This window comes from Panthera uncia, chromosome E3 (genome assembly GCF_023721935.1).
Source record: "Panthera uncia isolate 11264 chromosome E3, Puncia_PCG_1.0, whole genome shotgun sequence".
Classification (NCBI taxonomy): domain Eukaryota; kingdom Metazoa; phylum Chordata; class Mammalia; order Carnivora; family Felidae; genus Panthera; species Panthera uncia.
Genome location: NC_064815.1, coordinates 25,105,456 through 25,125,956, shown reverse-complemented (window position 1 = coordinate 25,125,956; position 20,501 = coordinate 25,105,456). Strand labels below are relative to the sequence as shown.

Sequence of the window (20,501 nt, the reverse complement as noted above, 5' to 3'; positions counted from 1 at the left end):
CCCCCGCTTCCCACAAAGCCCTGATGCCAGGCTCAAGGTGGCAGAATTCACCTGCTTGGCCTGTGCAGGTCCACACCTGAGCGCCCTCAAAAGGTCTAACCCAACCTGACAGCTTCATCCTGGGATGTGCACGTGGAACCTGATCTTCCCCAGGTGGAAGACTCGGTGACCGGGGCCTTCCTGGTTTCCAGTCCAAATCCCTTCCTTTGGAAGTGGGGAAATGCAGCCTGCAAGCCAGGACCAAAGGGGGGCTGATGGTCCTATGCCCTGCTGAGCCCCCCAGGGGACTGCTCCAACTCTGCTGGTCAACTCCACAGGGCACCCTCCTCATGCATCTGGGGCGTCCCTGTCCAGGAAGGGGCCCCCTCCCGAGGGGCATCAGCGTGGTCTGCAGCAGAGACACGTCTGGAACTGACCTTCTCAAGGTTGGCTCGTCCCGCGGAGAGGAGTACGTGCACCCCATGGTTTCTCTCCCGACCCCGACTTAAGGGAAGAGGCAGCTTCCGGCTGTCTCCGGGAAACAGTCAGGGAGCCCGCGGCTAGGAAGTCGGGCTCTGTCCATCTCTCTGCAGTGCTGGCGGGGCCGGCAGACTGGCCCGGGACTCTAAAAGTTCTCCCCAGCCCTCTCGAAGTGTCTGCTGAGCCCCTGCCTACGTCTGTCCCCACGGGCACAGGCAGGACTTGGGACTCCAGCCTGAGACCTCCCGTGATGCCCTGCGTTTGGGCGTACACCCCTCCTCCTTCTGTATGGACCGAGGGAAGGAGAAAACCTTTCCAACCCCGACTCGGGTCTCCTTGGTAACTGTTTATATCGGAGTCCTTTCTCCCTACTTCCTCCCCCTTTCCCAATTAAAAAAAAAAAAAAAAAAAAGGGAAGTCTTGAGGCTGAATAGAGCTCTTCTAGACACTAGAAGGCAGCTGTGCAGGTTGCTATGGCTGGGCTGTCTCTCCACAAAGGAAGCGGCATTGATCCCGCTGCCAGGGCGCCTCAGGATCATATTAAATTAGTTCTGGATCCTGTCTTCCTCCCCACAAAAGAACTATGGGCAGCAGAGCCCAAGACGCGGGGCCCAGGTCACCTGGGAGCAGCATGTATGCAGAGGGCAGGCCTGCCCCCCACAAGGTGGACCCCACATTCGCTAAGGAGACATTTCCTCCCGGCGGCGGGGGGCAGCCCATCAGTGGCCCCCCAGGACAAAAAGCCAGCAGAGGAGATGGCAGCTGGGTCGGGCTTGGAGCCCAGAGACCACGCGGGTCCAATTAGAATTTTCTACTCCCAAATTGGGAGCAGGAGTCTCTCCATCCAAGCTTCAGAAGTCAACTGCGGGATGCACGAAAGGGAGGGCGGATGAAAGCACTGAGTCACTCGCATGAAGATGAACCAAGATGTCCCCGGGGTGATTCATTTCCTTTCCAGTCCCGGCAACACGCAGAGGAGTTTGGAAAACTCCGACTCGAGTGTCCTTTTCTACAGCACGGATTTCTCCTGAGACTCTCCCCTGCCCTTGGCGACACACGAGGCAGCCAGGCAGCCGCTGTGGGACAGCTGCCTTCTGGGGCCGGTGTGGTGGCCGGTTCTCCACCCCCAGGGGCAAGGAGCCTGCCACCAGAGAGGGGTGAGCCGGGGCAGGCCAGCCAGGGCTGTGGCTGAAAGCAAACGGTGTGCAAGAGCCGCCTTTTGTGAATACAAAGTGATTCCCCGGAGCTTAAATAAGAACCAGCAGGTGAACAAGGGCAGATCAGCAGGGGGCACCCCAGGAGGACACTGCCACCAGCAGTGGCTGCCCTCTGGCAGGTGGGAGGTCATGAGTCAAAGCCAAAGCAGGGAATGGGAAGTATAACTTATTGAGTGCCTACTGTATGACAGTTAGTATTCAAGGAACTCTATACTGTATTTCATTTAATCTTCCTCACCCTGCCAGATCGGCTCTTGGATTTCACAGCCAAGGGCAGCGAGGCTCCGGGGACAGTGGGAAGCCAACTCTGGGCCTGTGGAAGCCCAGAGCCACAGCAGCGCACGGCCGCGCCCATGAGCAGAGCAGACTGTGTGCCCCCATCCCACCCCGTGGGGCCAACCACCGCTGACAGGAGTCACCAGGCACACTCAGAGAGCACACTTCCCGGCCCCTCCCAGGGATCCTCGGCCCTTGTCATTTGGCATGTTCAGAGGCTCTAGGGGACTGCCGTTTCCTTCAGGCACATCCTACCATACAGCCTTCAACGCGTATCTACCAACACGCACATCAGGCCTCCACACCTGCCGTGCGTGGCCCAGGTGGCCTGCCTTCCCAACACCGCAGGGCAGCACGCTGGCCTCTCCCTTCCAGCCCTACAGACCCCCGGGGCGGTGCATCTGGAAGACTGGGTGCGGGCAGGGTCAGCGCTCTTGTGCAGGAGAGCGAGAGAGACACTGAGGTCCACGGCCCTGCTCAGGGTTATTCGCCAGTGACAGTGACAGAGAGAAGTCATCCTCTGCTCAGATGCCTTGTCTCTTGTCTCCATCGGCTTTGCCATTTGCAAATGGAGATGAGAGCCCTGTTTTACAAAAGCCCCAGCCCAGAACCCTTTCTCCGCAGCGCTGACACCTTCTGCTCTGCGTGCGCTGTTCTCCTCGGAACCTCAGGCCCCTTGCCAGTGCCCGCCGGTCAATGCCAGTGCCACTGGGTGACCTTCCTCCAAGCCACTCCAGCTGCTCTCAGGACTCTGCCCCGGTTCAGTCCTTCCCTTGGGTCCCCTTTAGTGTCAGATAAAACCCACCCCGAGGAAGGCCTGAGGCCCTGTAACATTTACCCCCAGCCTTTTCTCTCCTGTCTCAGCTCCGTGACCCCTGACCCCCACTGTGACTCCCAACCCACTAGTAACCCTGATGCTCTCCATGACCCGACCCCCTCCATCAACCTCAGTCCCCTCCACGAGCCCCAATGCCTCTGTGACCCCCAACTCCCTTGCTGACCCCCGACTCCTTCATGATTCCCAATTCCGTCAGCGACCCTCGACTCCCTTCATGACACCTGACTCCCTCGGGGACCTCTACCTGGGCTCTGGCAGACACACCATTGCCAGCGGAGCCCTGGCTTCTGCACACGTCTCTGCTCTGTGAGCCCTGCTCTGTCTGTGCCACGGACCCTCGCCGATGTCCGCCTGTCTATGCCAACGCCAGCTTTCTACTTAGCCTCCCAGACTCAGTTTGGGGGCACCTCAATCCTGACGTGCCCACCCACAGAGGGCTGACCCTCTTCTGCATTCCCACCGCCTCTGGCAACACTCCTCTCTCCCACATGCACGAGAGCCCCCAAGGACACTGCTTACCCCTGCGCCCTGGTGCCTGGCACAGAGAGGGAACCACGGGCAGTGAGCACCGGGTGCTACTCAGCGAGGTCGAGAGGTCCACGCCTTCCCGGACAGGCCACCTTTGGAGTTGTAGGCACAAGGCAGAATGGCAAAGCCACTCCGGTCTCATCAGGGGACAGGGAGGAAGGAAAGGCAGCGAAGCCGCTCACGGTCAGGGGGGCAGTGGAAAACCCAGGCCTGCGCTTGCGGGGGCGGCGTGAATACCCCAGAGCCCCTCTTCTCGCCACTTCCCGACGGCGGGAGGCTTCAGGCACTGTCCACCCTCCGCGTCCACAGAAGCCTATCCTACACACTCTCCTCTTTGCACAACTCCTGTGTGTTTCTATTTTCACCTTCGGCAGAGCCAAGGACGTCTCTCTAGCAAGAGTGACCCTGAACTGGATGCGGACGAAGCCCGGCTCATTCTCCATCTGTTGGCACCCGCCAGACGCAGGCGGATGGAAACGAAGTTGGCGGCCTCGGCTCCTGGATTTCCTGGCCCTTCTGTCGAGAGCAAGCCCCCAGATAAAGATCACATAGGAAAATGAGCTCCTCTGTGGCTTTTCAGAAGCAAGCCCCAGTGGGATGGAATGGGCAAAATCCAGACTGTGGGAAACTGAAACAAACGATCTGGTTCTGGAACAAAAACGCTGCAGGGAAAAACCAGGGATGGAGGGGAAGCCTGTTCAGTGAGAGACTTCCTGTCATGTTGAGGAGAAGCCAGGCTCTGAAGGCTGTAGCCACATAATTCCATTCACATGACATTTGGGAAAAGGCAAAAGTACAGGGACACAAATAAGATCATGGTCACTAGAGGTGGGGGTGGGTGGGTGTTAACTGTAAAGGGACACGGGGTGGGGGGAGGGGGTCACGGGGATTTTGGGTAAAAGGAATTTATTCAAAGTCCCTCCCCCTCCCCCCCAATCGACACTTAAAGACAAAACTCACAGGTGTTCTGCACTTGGCCCTAACTCCTTGTTTTTCTAGGTCAAGGTGCCCTACATTCTCAGAAAACAGACCCCAACTACAAAATGTATTCTCCTCTAGCCTGACCACAATCTGCATCCCAGATGAGCCCCCTCCAAAACCCTGCCACTTTCTGTTCTGCCTGGCCAAGAAGCAAGCCCCTCCCCATACCCCCCCCCCTCCCCCCGGGGCACAGCTGTGACCCTTATCACATCCTTAAAACAAAAAACAAAAAACGATTACAAGGTCCAGCCCGACCGGGGGTGACACCTCTCTTGATGTCTGGCCGTCCTCCCTTGGCAAGTGAATAAACTCTGCCCTGCTTGTTGCCCCACTCTTTGTGCAATTCTTTGCCGCCCACCATCACCGGCCACCCTAACACGTGCAATGTTCTAGATCTTGATCATAACACTGGCTGCACAACCGCATACCTCTGTTAGGACTCATCTGCACATAAATTATACCTCCACATACCTGGCCCTCCGAGGGAGGGAGACTTTTAAGATTTATTTATCAACGGCAGTGCAGCTGCAATCTTGTTTAGATCCTGAGTTTTTGAAGAAGTGTGAAAAAAATAGATACGGATCGGTCAATCAGGGAACGACAAACAAACGCTCCTGGGTGCCTGAGAGTCCCAAAGCTTGCCGCTGGCTCTCAGGGGTGTGAGGACAATGGCACAGAGTTGTGTTCAAAAAGGAGAGGAGAAGACCGAACTATTTTCACATTTCACATGAAGTGTTTCCAGTTTGCTAAGAAATCCTCATTCCTTTATTCAGGATCCACATATGACTGATTACGAAATAGGACTGCTTTAAGATAAGCCAGGAGCAGCAGGGACGGGAGGAAACGAGCCTCTACGGTGGGTGGGGGGCTGTGTTCACATCTTCTGGGCTCTGTCCTTTGGCGTTTGTTTGAAACGTTCCGCAATAAAAAGCTTTGTTTTTCTTTGAGGCACTCTCAGGCGCCAGACGTGAGGCCAGAGGTATGTGCGGAGGCCACTTGGGTGCTTCTTGCCTCCAGCAGAGCAGAGGAGGAGCCCAGCGGCCCGGGCTGGCCACCTGCTCAGCTTTACCACCACTGGCGGGCATCACCGTGGGGCCAGAGCCTCGGATTCTTTTTCAAGAGAAGCTGAAAGTCTGGGTTTGATGTGCCACCCTTTTCAGCGTTCTAATTTCAAATAATGTCGTAATTTAAAAATGTAAAACTCCCTTGGGGCGCCTGGGTGGCTCAGGCCTCTGGAGACTGCTTCCGATTCTGTGTCTCCCTCTCTCTCTGTCCCTACCCCGCTCACAGTTCTCTTTCTCTCTCAAAAATAAACATTAAAAAAAAAAATTTTTTTTTAATTAAAAAATAAATAAATGAAATAAAATAAATAAAAAAATGTAAAACTCCCGTGTAAGCCAAGGTCAGCCTGTGGGCCACTTTGCCCAAGAGGCAGCCCCAGGTACATGTTAGTGCTAGTCCAACAGTGGACCCGGATTGGAATGGGACGCTGTCTCTGCATCATGGGAGGCAGAAATACAAATGGCCATGCGACAAGAGGGGTGCTCCACTCAGGGCGCTGTGTTACGTGTGCGAGCAAAGTGGGGGTTCCGGGGGGGTCCTGGAGCTTCAGACTCCCGTGGGAACCATCACACCCCAGGCGCCCTGCGACTAAGAGCTGCCCTAGCGTGGAATGCTCTGTCCAGAGGCACAAGCTGAGTGAAGGCTGAGGACTAAGTGTGAGTGGATGGCAAGGAGCCACTTTCGGGATTATTACCACCATCACTAAGAGAACGTGCTGCTCTCTTGAACAAGCCTTTAATTGCTATTAATATAACTCAGAAGACCTCCCTGGGGTAAACAACTATGTTTGTGGATTAAAAGGTTCAATACTGAAGGGCACCTGGGTGGTTCAGTTGTTTGAGCGTCCGACTTTGGCTCAGGTCATGATCTCACGGTTCGTGAGTTTGAGTCCCACATCAGGTTCGCTGCTGTCAGCACAGAGCCCGCTTCGGATCCTCTGTCCCCCTCGCTCTGCCCCTACCCCACTTGCACACGTGCGTGCGCTCTCTCTCTCTCTCTCTCTCAAAAATAATAAATATTAAAAAAATAAAAAAATAAAAGGCTCAATACTGTAAAGTGCCAATTCATAGATTTGATCCAATCCCAACTAAAACCCCAGCAGGGTTTGTTTTCTCCCCGCTTTGGTTTTGGTGGACATCGACATTCTGGTCTAAAAGTTACATGGAATGTCAAGGGCCTGAAGAAGACAAAAGAATCTTAGAAGAGAACAAAGCTGGGGGACTTGGCCTACAGATTATCAAGTCCAGAGTGACTATGGGATCACAGAAAATGGAACAGTGTGGTCCCGATGAAGCAATAGAAAACAGATCCATAGGACAGAACAGTCTAGAAACTGACCCGCATACAGACAGTTACCTGATTTATATCACCAGTGACACTGAAGGGCAGTGGGAAGAGAATGGCCTTTATAACACCTCGTGCTGTGTCCAGTGGATGGATGTCCGACGGGGGAAAAATGAACCTCGAAGCACCACACACAACTTGCCAAAGCCAAGTCAACGTCAGCTGCATGGAGGTCTAAGTTTACAGGCTACACAAAGGAAGCTTTCAGAAGGAAACATAAAGAGAACGGTTTTTAGGACCATGGGATAAGTTACGATTTCTTAAACTGGACACAGAACCATCAACCGTCAAGGTTTAAGGTCAACCAAAAGGTTGAGGAATTGGGCTAAGTGTAAGTCAAGCACTTGTGCTCATCAAAAGGCACCGGTAAGAAAGTAAGGAGCAAGTCACAGAAGCGAGATCGTATCTGCAGTGCATTTATCTAACAAAGGCCTCATATCTAGACTATAAAGAACCCTGGCAAATGAACAGGGCCACCAACCCAGTGGAAGAAACGGGCAAAGTCTTGAGCAAACAGATGTTCACAAAGGTATCTAAATGGCCAATAAACATTATGACAGACAAGGTCGTAGGTCTTCAGGGAAACGCAAATCACGACGGGATGCTACTGCACGCCTGTTTGAGTGGCTACGATAAAAAAGGTGATAAAAGTAAGCGTGAGGAGGGGACGTGTCCGTGACCTGCCAGTGCCACGTCACAGCACACATGGAACAGAGACACGGCCTTATGGGGACTAAAACACACCTACCAGAATGTTCACGGTAGCACTGTTTGCAACTGTTCTCCCGACCGGGAACCGTCGAAATGTCCGTCATCATCAGAAAGAATAAATCACAGATTATTCACAGAATGGAATACCAAATGCGACCAAAGAACTCCACGTAAACCTCAGAGTGCATGCTCCGTGACACAGACAACATGGGGCCATTTTGGTTACACACGTCCTTCAAACCGTGCACTACGACCCGTGTCCTTCTGTTTGCGTGTTATATACACTTCAGCAAAAAGGTGACGAACAAAACAAAACAGTCCTTCCAGAACTGACCTTCCCTCTGACCCTCCCTGGTCTCTTGCTCCTCGCCTCCCCCCGTCGGCCACGGGGACCAGAGAGACAGAGGAGTGGCGAGTGGCCTCACCCTGCTACCCACAGCTCATGCTCAGCCTTAACACGAGAAACAAAAGCCTAAGAGAAAAAGCCAGCATCTTCCTTCTAGCAGCCTGGCCTCTCTTCTCTAGTCACCCCATCCCCTGCTGCTTGCAAAGGGTCCAAATCTCTACACTTTGGGTTTTGCTCTGCTCCCTTGCTCTGCCTACGCCCAGAGGCATCCTGTCTCCCCATTTCCCAAACCTGCTCTGAGCAGTTGCCTGGTGCAGACTCTTCACACCCAGCCAGGCCCGCGTGTCCCATCAACTGTGCCCTCACTGTGCGAGCCCCGGGACTCCCTTTTCTGGCCTCCCCATCTCTCTCGGGCCCACGTCCTGTAGTGCCCCCCACCACCTGCCTCCCGACGACCCTCCATCCACCCCCCACGCAGTCCACGAGAGGCCCTGCTGAAATCAGGCAGCGTGGCAAAGGGGGAAGTGTGGCTTGTGGAGTCTGCAGGTGTGGCTTGATAAGCTGGCTCTGCGACTTGTAAGTGACATGACTTGGGCAAACTCCGCGGCTACTTGCGTCTCAGCTACCTCATCGGCAAAGTGGGGTAATAAAGCCTTCCTTGTAGGGCTCTTGTGAGACAGGATGTGATATTAATAGTAAGGATAAAAGCAATAATACGTGCCATTCAAGGGCAAGGCCATGACCAAGAGCACCAGGACCTGGGCAAAGCGCTCACTGATGATGTCATTTCAGTGTCAGCCCCATGAGATAAGGACGCTTATCGTTTCCAGAGCACAGACATAAAAAAGATTAAGTCACGGCCAACGTCTTCACGTGCCTTCTAGGTGATGGAGGCAGGACTAGAACCTTTGTCACCCAAGTCTGGGCCCTAGAACATACCCCCTGCACTGTGAAGGGGTCCCCTGCAGAGGGTACACATGACCCGGCCCCAGCAGGCTTCCACATGGTATATCGAGGGACAAGAGGCCCTGTGGAGCGAGCAGACACTGAAACAGGAAGGCTGAAACTTCAGGATTACGAAGAGGGAAGGGCAGTTTTAGCATCCCCGCAAAGAGACAGAATCTACAAACTTTAGGCTTTTGTTTTTATTTCAGGTCCATCTCATGAGGCTGGAGAGGTGACGGGGAGGACGGTGGCTCCATGTGCTCCTATGGCACGCCCACGTCCTCTCTTGGAGTGCGGTGGGACATCTCCGCTTTACAGACAAGGAAACTCAGGGCCACTGGAAACTGGGACCCGGACACTGATTCCTTATCTTGAGTACCACATTCCCCCCCCCCCCCCCCAAATACTTTCCACCCCAGGAAGGCACCTGGCTGGACCAGCCCCGGATACAAGAGGCCAGATTCCTGCTCGCCTGCCGGTCCCTTCCGCTGGCCCTCTGTGGGCAAAGCCCTCTGAGCCTCGGGATGTGGCAGCACCTTCTAGGACCTGCTCAACACCACCTCCCTCCTGCCCCCTCTTTCTCAGAGTTCCTGGAGCCTGTGTCTCCTGGCCTGGCCCCGAGACTTCCCAGCCACGCCCTGCCCAGCGTGCCAGGCTGTCGCAGAGGCCATGCTTAGGCGATGCACACAAAAGCATTTCATAAAGCATTTCTACAAGTACCTCTGAACGTCCTGATGGCTCAGTTTTGTTAATGTAAACACCACCTTTGTCTTCTTGACACGAAATACACTCTGACAGACTCAGCAGCCACCAGCACCAGGAACGTACTAGGTGCCATCACCTCCAGCACCTCACTTAATGCTCACACGAGCCTCAGGAGGTGGGGTCATTCCCCTCCAGAGGGGAAAACTGAGGCAAGGTGAAGGGAGGACCTCACCCAGGATGTGAGCTCGAACACAGGGACTTCCTCTATTTTATCTGTGGCTACCTGGGGCAGAGCGGGGCCTCAGTGGATATCTGTTGAGCTTTCGGCAAACAGGAAACTAATGTCCTGTCAGTGGTACAAGAACTGAGTCCTTTGAATATCTCCTGTGATGCTTGAAGACCATTACTTTTCCAGGGGAGACAATGGTTACCAAAACTGGGAGAGGGAATTAGGAGGGGATGTGACCCCGAGGGCCCAGCCTGCCCAGCCTGGGGAATCCTGGCCCCGAGCGTGTGAAACCACGGCCTGCACCTGAGACCCACTCCCGGCAGGACTCAGGGAGCCCCCAAGAGCAGGGCTGGGCCCCAGGGCTCCCTCCGCCCAGGGCCTCACTCAAAGCTGCCTGCAGGTGTCCAGGGTTGGAGTTTGGGTAGAGCATAGCTAACAGCGAATGTGAAGAAGTGACCTGATTGCAGGAAGGATTCGGAACTCAGTCTTGGGGGGACAGTGGTTTCGTCACCATATCACTCCTTCACTGTCCTGTTTTTATAGCTAACAACCATCTGCACTCTTAATATTTTCATTAAGCTAATTTACCTTTGTACTTAAACTTCTTACAAGAAGGCTTTCTGGAAGGTTGAAAAACATCAGTAAAGTAAAAAGAATATGGGGGCACCTGGGCAGCTTAGTTGGTTAAGGGTCCGACTCTTGGTTTTGGCTCAGGTTTATGAGATCGATCCCCATGTCAGGCTCTGCGCTGACAGTGAGGAGGCTGCTTGGGATTCTCTCCTTTTCTCTCTGTCCCTCCCCTGCTTATGCTCTCTCAAAATAAACTTAGGAAAAAGAAAAAAAAACATTAAAAAACAAACAGTGCCATTAGTAAACTCAAGCCGGAGACTGTGTGTGATATTGTGACTTATAATAAATACGAATTTGGGTTTTGTACTGTTTCTGGCACAGAGCTCCTAAAACCCTTGGCATTTCCTAAGTGATAAAAACAATAAAGGTGTCTTCCTTTCCTCATAACCAGCCCCTTTTAGCCACTCTGGAGTTTATGTGAATAAAGCAATTTCTGGAAAGCCCTGAAGGATAGGGATGGTTGCCAGGGGGAACCAACCATGTGGTCAGAGGGTGTGAATTTCTAGGCCTGCTGCTGACCTCCGGGGAGGGGGGGACTGGTGGGTGAATGAACCCCCAGCAGCAGATGGTTTAATCAGTCGCATCTGCACCTACATTAAAACCCAAGAGCACAGGGTTTGGAGAACTTCAAGTGTCAGGCTGCTGAACACTTCCTTGGAGGTGCTGGGAGGGTGGCAGCCCCACCGAGGGTATAAAACTCCGCAGCCTTCCCCATACCTTGCCCTCTGCATCTCTTCCATCTGGCTGTTAAGGACTTCTTTTCTTTTCTTTTCTTTTCTTTTCTTTTCTTTTCTTTTCTCTCTCTCTCTCTCTTTTCTTTCTTTCTTTCATGTTTATTTTTGAGAGAGAGAGACAGAGCAGGAGCTGGAGGAGGGGCAGATGTCACCATAAAGCCCGACGTGCAGCTTGAACCCATGAACCGTGAGACCACGACCTGAGCCGGAGTCGGACGCTTAACCAACTGAGCCACCTAGGCGCCCCTAGCTATTACTGTCTTCTATCCTTTAAAATAAACTGATAACTTTGTAATAAGGAAACTGCTTTCCTGAGCTCTGTGAGCCACAGCAGCCAATGAATCAAACCTGAGGAGGCTGGTTTCTAGCTCTGGTTTCTAGCTGATAAGTACAGGTGATGCTGGGACTTGAGACTCGTGTCTGAAGCTGGGGGCAGTCTTGTGGGACCAGGACCCCCACCCGGAGGACCCAAGGCTAACTCCAGGCAGACGGTATCACGCCTGGAGGCATCCCAAGGGTGTGCAAGAACTCCCCATACATCTGGTCACAGAACTATTCAGTGCGGGTCTTGAGGAGAAGAGAAAACCAGTTTTCCTCCTCTGCTGTCGCCCCCACAGCTCTAAGCTTGAGGCTGCTCTCTTCATTTGAAAAGGGAAATTGGCAAGCCTTAGGTGGTAAAGATGCTTCAGCACCAAACTGCAACCCTGTCCGTGTCAGTGATGCCACAGGACGGAAAGACAGTGAGCTGCGCCTCCCGACGTGGTCCTTTGCCAACAGCTCCGCTACGACCCATCTGTTCACAAAACTGTCACAGACAGAAAGATCACGGGCCTGGGGTCAAACATGAACCGGGTGCCGGCTGCAGCTCTGCCCTGTGCTAATGACCTCGGGCAGTACTTGTAGTGCCCCTGAACCTCAGCTTATCTACCTGTGAAATGGCATCTTGTACTCTGGTCCCTGTGAGGTGCCAACGAGAGATTCGAACAAGCGGACAGACGTAAAAGAACCTCGTAAACCCTAACGCGCTGTGGAAACACGAGGGGTTAGGCTAAGGTAGCCCTGAGGCACAGGCCACCGATAAGGCGATGTCCCCGATTGAGCCCCAAATGCTGCAAGGCCACCTGCACCTCTGTCGCCTGGCTCTCTCCTGACCGAGGTCTGAGGACAGGGCACCGCTGGGACTGATGGACGGGCTCTGGAACGCAGAGAGGGATCTGGAGCACAGTCACTTACACTGGCTGAATTCTGGTGAACTCGGGGATTTCGTCTTTTTTCTTTCTGAAGAGGAACAAGTAGGTCAGGAGGCCCATGATGAGTGAAAACAGAATCATGTCCGTCATGCTGAAAAGAGACACTTCTTCAGCCACTGTCTCAGACACGGTGGCGCTGGCATCCACGTTGGAATCCCCCATGGCAAGAGGAATCTGCAGGGAGAGAAAGGGACACGTATGAGCAGGGAGAAGTGGGGTCTGCCTGAGGCCCACGGGGGCGCACCCCCACCCCTCAAAGCTTCAGCCTGGGTCTCAGGGCCCCAAGGGCTGCAGCAGCAGGCAAGGCACCAGGGCAGGAGCTGCTGGCCCCTCCAAGACACAGGTGCAGCCTTGGGTGGAAACTAAAATATTAAATGGCCTTGTGGAGTCCAAGGACGTCCTACAGATGGAGCTGGGACTGGGCCCCCTGCAAATAGAGAATAGAAGCCACAGGCTCTCAGGGACACTGAGCCTCCTCCAGCCCCACATGGGCTTGGTTCCACATGAGAACAGGGACCATTTTGGGGCAAATCTTTTCCCCAACTGTGTAACAGGCCTGGGTGGCCCTAAACCCTGTACATTCCAAAGGCCTCCAGGGCTGGCCCTTGGACGGCTGCTGGGAAATCACTTCTGAACCCTGGGAAGACGCCGCCTGATGAGCGTGGGCCTTACAGATGGTTTACTGAGACACTGGGCCAGGCTCAGATGGTTTACGTTAACCATGCCTTTCAGGATGAACGGGTGGGGTTCTGGATCGCATCGTGTGGGTTTGACGTCCGGGATGCGGGAGACAGGGTATATGAGGTTAGCGACGCGGCACTCCACGCCTGCTAGGCTGACTCCCATACAAACCCCACACGTGAAGGCGCCGATGAGCTCCCCTGGTTGGTAACACTTTATACGTGTCGCCACGCGTCGTTGCTGGGAGTGTTAAGCCCTGGCTGCTGACTCCAGCGGGCAAGGCCAACTGGAAGCTCGTGCCTGGTTTCTGCCGGACTCAGCCTATGGAGCCTTCTCCTTTGCTGGTTTCTGTCTGTGCCACAATATCCTTCTGCCATAATAAACTGCAACAGGGGGTGAGAGAGCTTTTCTGAGCTCTGCGAGTCCTGGCGAATCACGGAGCCTGACAGTGGTCCCAGGGACCCTCAGCACACCAACCTCATTTGTTCCCTGGAAAGATGCCCCCCCTGGTCCTGCCACCACTGAAACCCGGCAGAGAGGCAGGTCCGAGTCCACAAAGGGCAACGTGGGGAACCTGAAAGCCCGGCAGGACGCTTCTGCCACTTATCGAGGCTGAGCTCACCTCTGCAACCTCGTCACTCGATTTTGCAATTGCCGCTGTTAACCAAGTGGGCAGCTCTCACCACTACCAGGCTTCCCAGCCTCAGCGGGGAAAGCCTTCGTCACATCTCGGCAGCTCAGGCACGCGAGATTGCCTCACATCTGCCTTCCGCTCACTGTCCCGGCCGCTGGGAAACAACTCCAGGGTTGGCCCCCGCAGCCGCTCTGGCATCCGAGGGCCCCAGCACCAGCTCTGCCATTCTGGGGCCTGTCGGGCACGGGCCACTCAGAGCAGACTCTTGGGCTCAGCTGTCTGCTTTCTCGTTCATCTGAGGTGCTTTTCTAATGACTCAGTTCCTGCGATAATCATATTTGATATATTTCATATTCAAGGATGAACTCATGCACGTTGAAGATTTATTCAATGTTCGTTCTGCACGTTCTCCTGGCCAACCCTGCCAGTGTGGTCTGGCACACCCACAAGTCTTCTGTCTGCCAAGCTCTCACAGAACCATGGAGGGAGAGGATCTGTCCCACAGGGTCATGCCGTGCAGACCCTCGGAGCCCGGCTGACACAGGAAAGCCCCCCTGTCCCCCACCGGCTCACAGAACAGCAAACGTCAGCTCCCTGTCCCATGGCCCTTTCTCCCCCTGACTCAGGTCACCCAGCCCCCCTTACTGCGGGGAGACTCCTGGCCATGAAGGAAAATGACCAATGATCGTTTCCTGACACCTATGTGAGCTGCCCACGCCATCTAGAAAGCTCATTCTGCAGGGGGCTCCCGCAGGGATGGTGTGCCGGAGGGCAGTGGATTCACAGTCCCACATTTGGTTCCAGCTGCCCAGGCCACTGCCACAGACCTCTAAGGGGCCTGCTCCATACAGAAGCCAGAGAGAGCCTTTTAAAAAGTAAGCCAGATCATGTCACCTCCCTAACCCAAATCCTCAAATGGCTTCATGTCCTACTGAGCACAAAATCTAAAAGCTCTGCCCCCTCCACCTTTCTTACCGCTCTCACCTCTCCTCACCAGTCACACTGGCCTCCCTGCTACCCCTCAAGCCTCCAGGTCTGCTCCTGCCTCAGGGCCTTTGCACACGTTAATGCTGCTGCCTGGACTCCATTCCTCTAGTTATCTGTAGGGTTCTCTCCCTCACTTTGTTCAGATCTCTGCTCAGATGTCACCATCTCAGAGAGACTCTGCCTCAGTATAGTTTCTGGTCGTTCTCCCTCCCCATACTCCCTCTCAGCACCGATCACTACCTGGCATTATGTTATACGTTCCTTCCACTGACTGCAGGGTCAGCCCACAAGAGCAGGACTTCATTTTGTTCACAGCCTGACATACAGATTACCGGGTGGCTTTATAATCTGCAAAGCATCACACAGATAACACACCATTACTGCAGTTTGTGAGGCTACGTGCACTTTCCTTCCCTCTGGCTCTGATACCTGACCATACTGCCTCCTTCGGCATCCGGGCCACTCCCCTCAAGTTCAGAGGAAGAAACCCCATACATTCTTGCACCCCAGGGAGACGACCAGGCACTGCCCACCGGGATGCTGACTCCCTGCAGCAAGCCAGGGTGGGGCTCAGGCCCTGAGGCCTGACCGGGACGGGGGACAAGGCCAGCACTCAGGGGTCTCAAAAGCACTGAGAGCAGCTTTGACTGCAAGGTGTAAAACTTCAGACAAGAGCGGCAGAGGAGCAGTAGAAAAGACCCGGAGATCATGATCATTTTATCCGAGGCCTCCTTCTACTCTGGGGAAGTGAAGGACTTCCCACAAGTCTTCCCACAAGGACTGCTGAAACCAAGAAAGGGGCCCCAGCTTCCCAGGGGAGGGCTGTGTTCAGGACCCATCTAGGCAGGATGACCTAAGAGACATGAGCCTTTCCCCTGCTCTGCTGTGAGCTCCCGAATGAGGAATAGTATTGGAAGTACCTCTGTATCTGGCACAGGTGGAAAGGAAGGACTGGCAGACTGGCAAGAAGGAAGCCACGCTGAGAGGAAAGCCCTTTACCCCTACGCTTCCCATTCGAGGACAGCAGCAGTGTGACTGGGGCTGAAGCCATGAACAGCTGCTAAACCATTATTTTCACACCGAGTCACTGTTTTCACACTGAAGCACACACACAAGACACCCACCTATATCCCCAGCCTAAGTCTCTGCACCCCTGCCCCAGTGCCTTTACACATGCCTGAGACGCTTTTCCTCCAGTTGCTTCCTGACAATCTCAGCTCGACTGTCACTCCCAAGCACTGTGCCAGGGTCATACTTTCCTGGCACAGTGCCTGGCACACAATCTAATGCAGAATAACTACCCGTGGAATGGATGGAAGGTGTCAGTGAATATATTATGACACGTGAAATATAAAATTTGCATGAACCGATAATACATAACAAGCAGATTTAAAAGGCATCTGGTGCTGGCGGTGTGCCCAAGTGGTGATCTGCTAGGACAGAGGTTCCCAAACCTTCTCTGCTCACGGAGCCCCTGGTAGCTTAGTAAAATTTCCACGGTCTCCCCAGGCCCGTGGCTACTTTGTTTATGAAGCAGTCAGGTCCAAACAGCCCCTGAAAACCCAGCCTGGCAAAGACACAAGTCGGCCAAAGAAAGGCAGCGTGAGCTAAGGTTCAAAACTAGCAACCCAAGCTGGTATACTGGTTGCTACCAAGCAACCGCGCTGGTAGATTAGGTGCCTCTGGGAGTGTGCCCTGAGCCACCTCCACATGGTCTGGTATAAAACCACTCTCCTCTGATGGCTGAAAGATTGTGATGAGAAAATCTTGGATGTCCTGCTTTACAAGAATGTTCCCCACTTCAAGTATGGCAGGGTGACTGACTGCAGGACAGTCCGTCAGAGACCCTCCAAGGAGACTCTGGGAGCCCTGTGCACTCTTTCTGCCCTGGAACAGTCTCTAATCCGTAGGCCGTTTCTTCTTTCCACATTTAGTGAAATGGAGGAACGCTGGGAAGTGCAGAGCTCTTGGGGTCAAAGGCAACACTTGTCCGCAGCAGAAACAAAAAAACAAAACCAAAAAGGAAAATGTACATGAGAAAACAGAGCAACTTCTTAACCGGAGCAGGCTCTTGGCCACAGGGCTGCGGCTTGAATGTTCTCCTCTGGAAAATTGGGCACGGAAAAAAGGGCACATCAGATCTGATCTTTTACTACAAGTTAGGTCTGTACATAGAGCTTTTGTTTTTATTATAAAAGAACATTACATGGGCCGCCTGGGTGGCTCGGTTGGTTGGGCGTCCAACTTCGGCTCAGGTCATGGTCTTGCGGCTCTGGAGTTCGAGGCCCGCCGTCAGGCTCTGTGCTGGCAGCTCGGAGCCTGGAGCCTGCTTCGGATTCTGTGTCTCCCTCTCTCTCTGCTTCAACCCCAGTTACACTGTCTGTCTGTCTGTCTCTCTCAAAAATAAATAAACATTAAAAAAAAAAGAAGACAATTACATACAGAAAAGGACATATGTAGGTAGGCAGACAGATACAAGAGAAACCATTCCTCCTGAATTTCAACAGGTGATGCCGCAGGCCAAGGGTGACTCGTCCTGGCACGTCTGAAAAGGCAAACGAGGCAGAAGGGCCCTTTCTCCATCTGACTCTTCACAACACCGCACGTAAAATCATCCTCAAGGAAGTACTTACGGCTTTGCGTTTACTGTATGCAATTTCTGGTCAGTAAACAAGACTGATTGAGCAACCTGGCACCGACACCGGGGTGAGCCGGTCTCCTAAAGCAGCAACGAGGAGGGAAGAAGCCTGAGCAAGCGATTTAGTTTGTCCCTCAGGCGTGCACATCACCCAGCGGCAGTCACCGGCACCTTACGGCGTCCACCCTCAGCTGCGGTGGGAATAGCATCTGCTCAAGTTCACAAATCTCTGCCAATGAGTAGTGGTTTCAAGATGAGGGGAGACCGGGGCTCCTGGGTGGCTCAGGTGGTTACACGTCCGACTCTGGCTCAGGTCATGATCTCACGATCTCAAGAGTTCTAGCCCTGTGTCGGGTTCTGCGCCGACACTGTGGAGCCTGCTTGGGATTCTCTCTCCTCTCTCTGCCTCTCCTCCACTTGCGCTCTCTCTCTCTCAAATAAATAAACTTAAAAAAAAAAAAAAGGTGAGGAAAAACCCTCAAGGGAGCCAAGCCTGCTCCCGCCTAATAGCTTATCCTCCAGAGATGGGGGGGGGGTGCTCAGGGGAAGGGCCCTCCCCAAGGCGGCCTCTAAAAAGCAGGGCTCAAGAAAGCAGCAGATTCCTCTCTAGCAACTTGCCCACCAAGTTGATCCTGCAAACCGAGACACGGCCGGTGTGGATTTCTCTGGAGTTACCATTTTTAGGGTTCACTTGGTTTCTTGAATCTGTAGGTTTGAGGACTTCCAGCCATTATTTCTTTGACTATCTTTCCAGCTCCCCACCCCCCTTTCTCTACTGCCAGGATGATGATGATGTAAACGTGTTTTGTGACGGGTCCTCCAAGTCCCTGAGGCTCCGTTCACTTTTTTCCGCCTCGTGTCTCTCCGTTGCTCCCCGCTGACTAGATAATTCCATCAAGCACTCTACCTTCAAGTTCCCCTGTCTTCACCATTCTACTATGGCACCATCCATGGAGCTCACGCCATGGTATTTTTCAGTTCTAAGATGATTCTCTGGCTCTCCTTTATATCTTGTAGGATTCCAACATCGATGTCACTTTGATCACTGTTGATTGTTTTTTTCTCATTCAAGTTGAAATTTTCCTAGTGTTCAGTACGGGAGTGATTTGTGATTGTGTCCTGGGCATTCTGGGAATAGCGCTGTTACACTCTGAGTCTTATTTATATGCGCTCTTTCATTGGATCTTCTCTGCCACCATGAGGGTTGGGGGATGGAAGGCGCCAACTCATTGCTGTCATTCATAAGCATGTCCCAGCCGGTACAACGCCATGGGGGAATAAATTGAGCTCTGAGGAAGGTGAAGGTAAGATCATCTGAGACAATCAAAGAAGGGACACCCAGGGACTAGCATCATGAAAAAATGACCCAGGCCCAGCAGCCAGATAAGGAAGATAAGAGGGTTTAGACAGGGGAAGTGCATACCAAGGCTCGAACCATAGAAGAGCAGTAGCTACAGAATCCGGAGCGACTCAAGTGTGCTACGATGGGATGTTTGTATGTGTGGGTGCACAGGTGGTCAGAAAGAGACAAGCTTTTGGAAATAGGCCGAGACCAGTGTGCAAAGGGGCCAGGAGCCCTCTATATGTGTCTGGGGTCTTTGGGCCCTGGGCAGCCAGGGATAACCGGGCAGGGGTGTGGCATGATTACACCTATGCCCATTGGTAGGAACCTGGACAATGGTGCCTCCACCCACTATGTCAGTACAATCACGAGGCCTTGACCAAGGCATCCTGATCTGGAAAGTGCTCAGGCCAACATTCCACAGCACGCCCTAAATGCCCCCAGCTGATGACCCCCCCACACACACACACACAAAATGGGACTTGTGGGTGTGATCTGGAGACACATGACTGGGCCTGTATCTGATGCAATGATGTAAAAGAGGAAGGAAGCCAGGAGAACTGGATGTGTCAGAGCAAGACTTGGCAAGAAGGAAGCAAGACAGCCAGCATTACTCAGCACAAATTGAGCTGACAAAGCCTAGAGGAGCAGACCACTGGGACTGTAGCTGCCATAGAGGACCACACCGGCTTGCTCCTACCACCTCCTCTGGGGCCACGGCCACCTGGCCTGAACTCCAAGTGGGGTGAACCCACAGCTCTCCTACACTCTTGGCAAATACTCCAGGGCATTTGGTGGGGATACTTAGTAACACCATTAAAAGTTAGCACAGGGCGGGGCGCCTGAGTGGCTCAGTCCGTTGAGCATCCGACTTTGACTCAGGGATCTGTGATCTCTCGGTCTGTGAGTTCGAGCCCCGCATCGGGCTCTGTGCTGACAGCTCAGAGTCTGGAGCCTGCTTCGGATTCTGTGTTTCCCTCTCTCTCTGCCCCTCCTCCACTCATGCTCTCTCAAAAATAAACATTAAAAAAAAAAAAAAAGAAAGAAAATGTTTTAAAAGTTAGCACAGGGCAACTGATGGGCACAACATACTTCACAGGAGCTCTATGAGATACTAGAAAATATATATATCAGTCTCTGCCTCCAATTCCTGGGACAGAGCTCCTAAAACCCTTGTAATTTCCTAAGGGATAAAAGCACAAAGATCATCTCTCGTTCTAATGAGACTCTGGGTGGGCTCCTGGAAGGGAGATGGTCACCAGAGAGACAAGGCATGACTGGCAGCTTGGAACTTTCAGCCCTGCCTGTCCCCTTCTCCTGAGAGGGAGTTAATGACTAAGCATGCCACCCGAGGAAGCGGGAGCACCAAGATCCCAATAGTACAGGGTTCAGAGGGTGTCCACATACCAGCATGGTGATGCACCCCGACTCCTGCACTTGGGGCCCCTCCCAGACCCCACCCTGCGTATCTCTTCACCTTGTTGTTCACCGGTATCCTTTATCATGTCCTTTAATAACTGTAAGTGTTTCCCTGCGTGGCGTGAACTGCTCTAGCAAGTAAACTGAACTTGAGGAGAGGGTTGTAGGACCCCCCCCTTTTACTGCTGATTAGTCATACGCACAGGTGACAACCTGGATTTGCAATTGGCATCTGAAGTCGGGGGGGGGGGGAGCAGCCCTGTGGGACTGAGCCCTTCACGTGCAGGATCTGACATCAGCCCCAGGTAGATGGAGTCAGAGTTGAGTTCAACTGTAAGGGTACCCAGTTCCTGTCACAGAATTGCTTGTTGTGGGGGACCCCCACCCCCACATCTGGGGTCAGAAGTGCTGTGAGTGTGGGCTTTTCTCATATAAGGTCATACCAGTTCATCCCGCTGCCTAGACCTTTGCCTCAATTAATTCTTAATACAAATGAGGAAACGAGAAACACAGGAAGCTGGAGGACATGCCTTAGTTTGCTCAAG

The 20,501-nt window shown here is 53.3% G+C and overlaps 2 protein-coding genes across 3 annotated transcripts in view; one reads left to right on the top strand and one right to left on the bottom strand.

Annotated features, from left to right (window-relative positions):
• Window positions 1-20,501, top strand: part of STYXL1 (serine/threonine/tyrosine interacting like 1) — a 320,245-nt gene that overhangs the window by 98,859 nt on the left and 200,885 nt on the right. The window lies entirely within an intron of this gene.
• The window catches only part of LOC125928501 (NADPH--cytochrome P450 reductase), a 62,877-nt gene that overhangs the window by 16,825 nt on the left and 25,551 nt on the right, over window positions 1-20,501 (bottom strand). Inside the window, exons 1-2 of one of the 2 annotated variants that reach the window (XM_049639205.1) lie at window positions 17,000-17,574; window positions 12,239-12,429 (exon numbers count right to left, since the gene is read on the bottom strand). In XM_049639205.1, the coding sequence (XP_049495162.1) occupies window positions 12,239-12,429; window positions 17,000-17,140 (332 nt within the window). In that variant the 5' untranslated portion in view covers window positions 17,141-17,574. Of the gene's footprint in view, window positions 1-12,238; window positions 12,430-16,999; window positions 17,575-20,501 lie in introns of those variants that run through there. The other variant, XM_049639206.1, reaches the window with a different exon arrangement.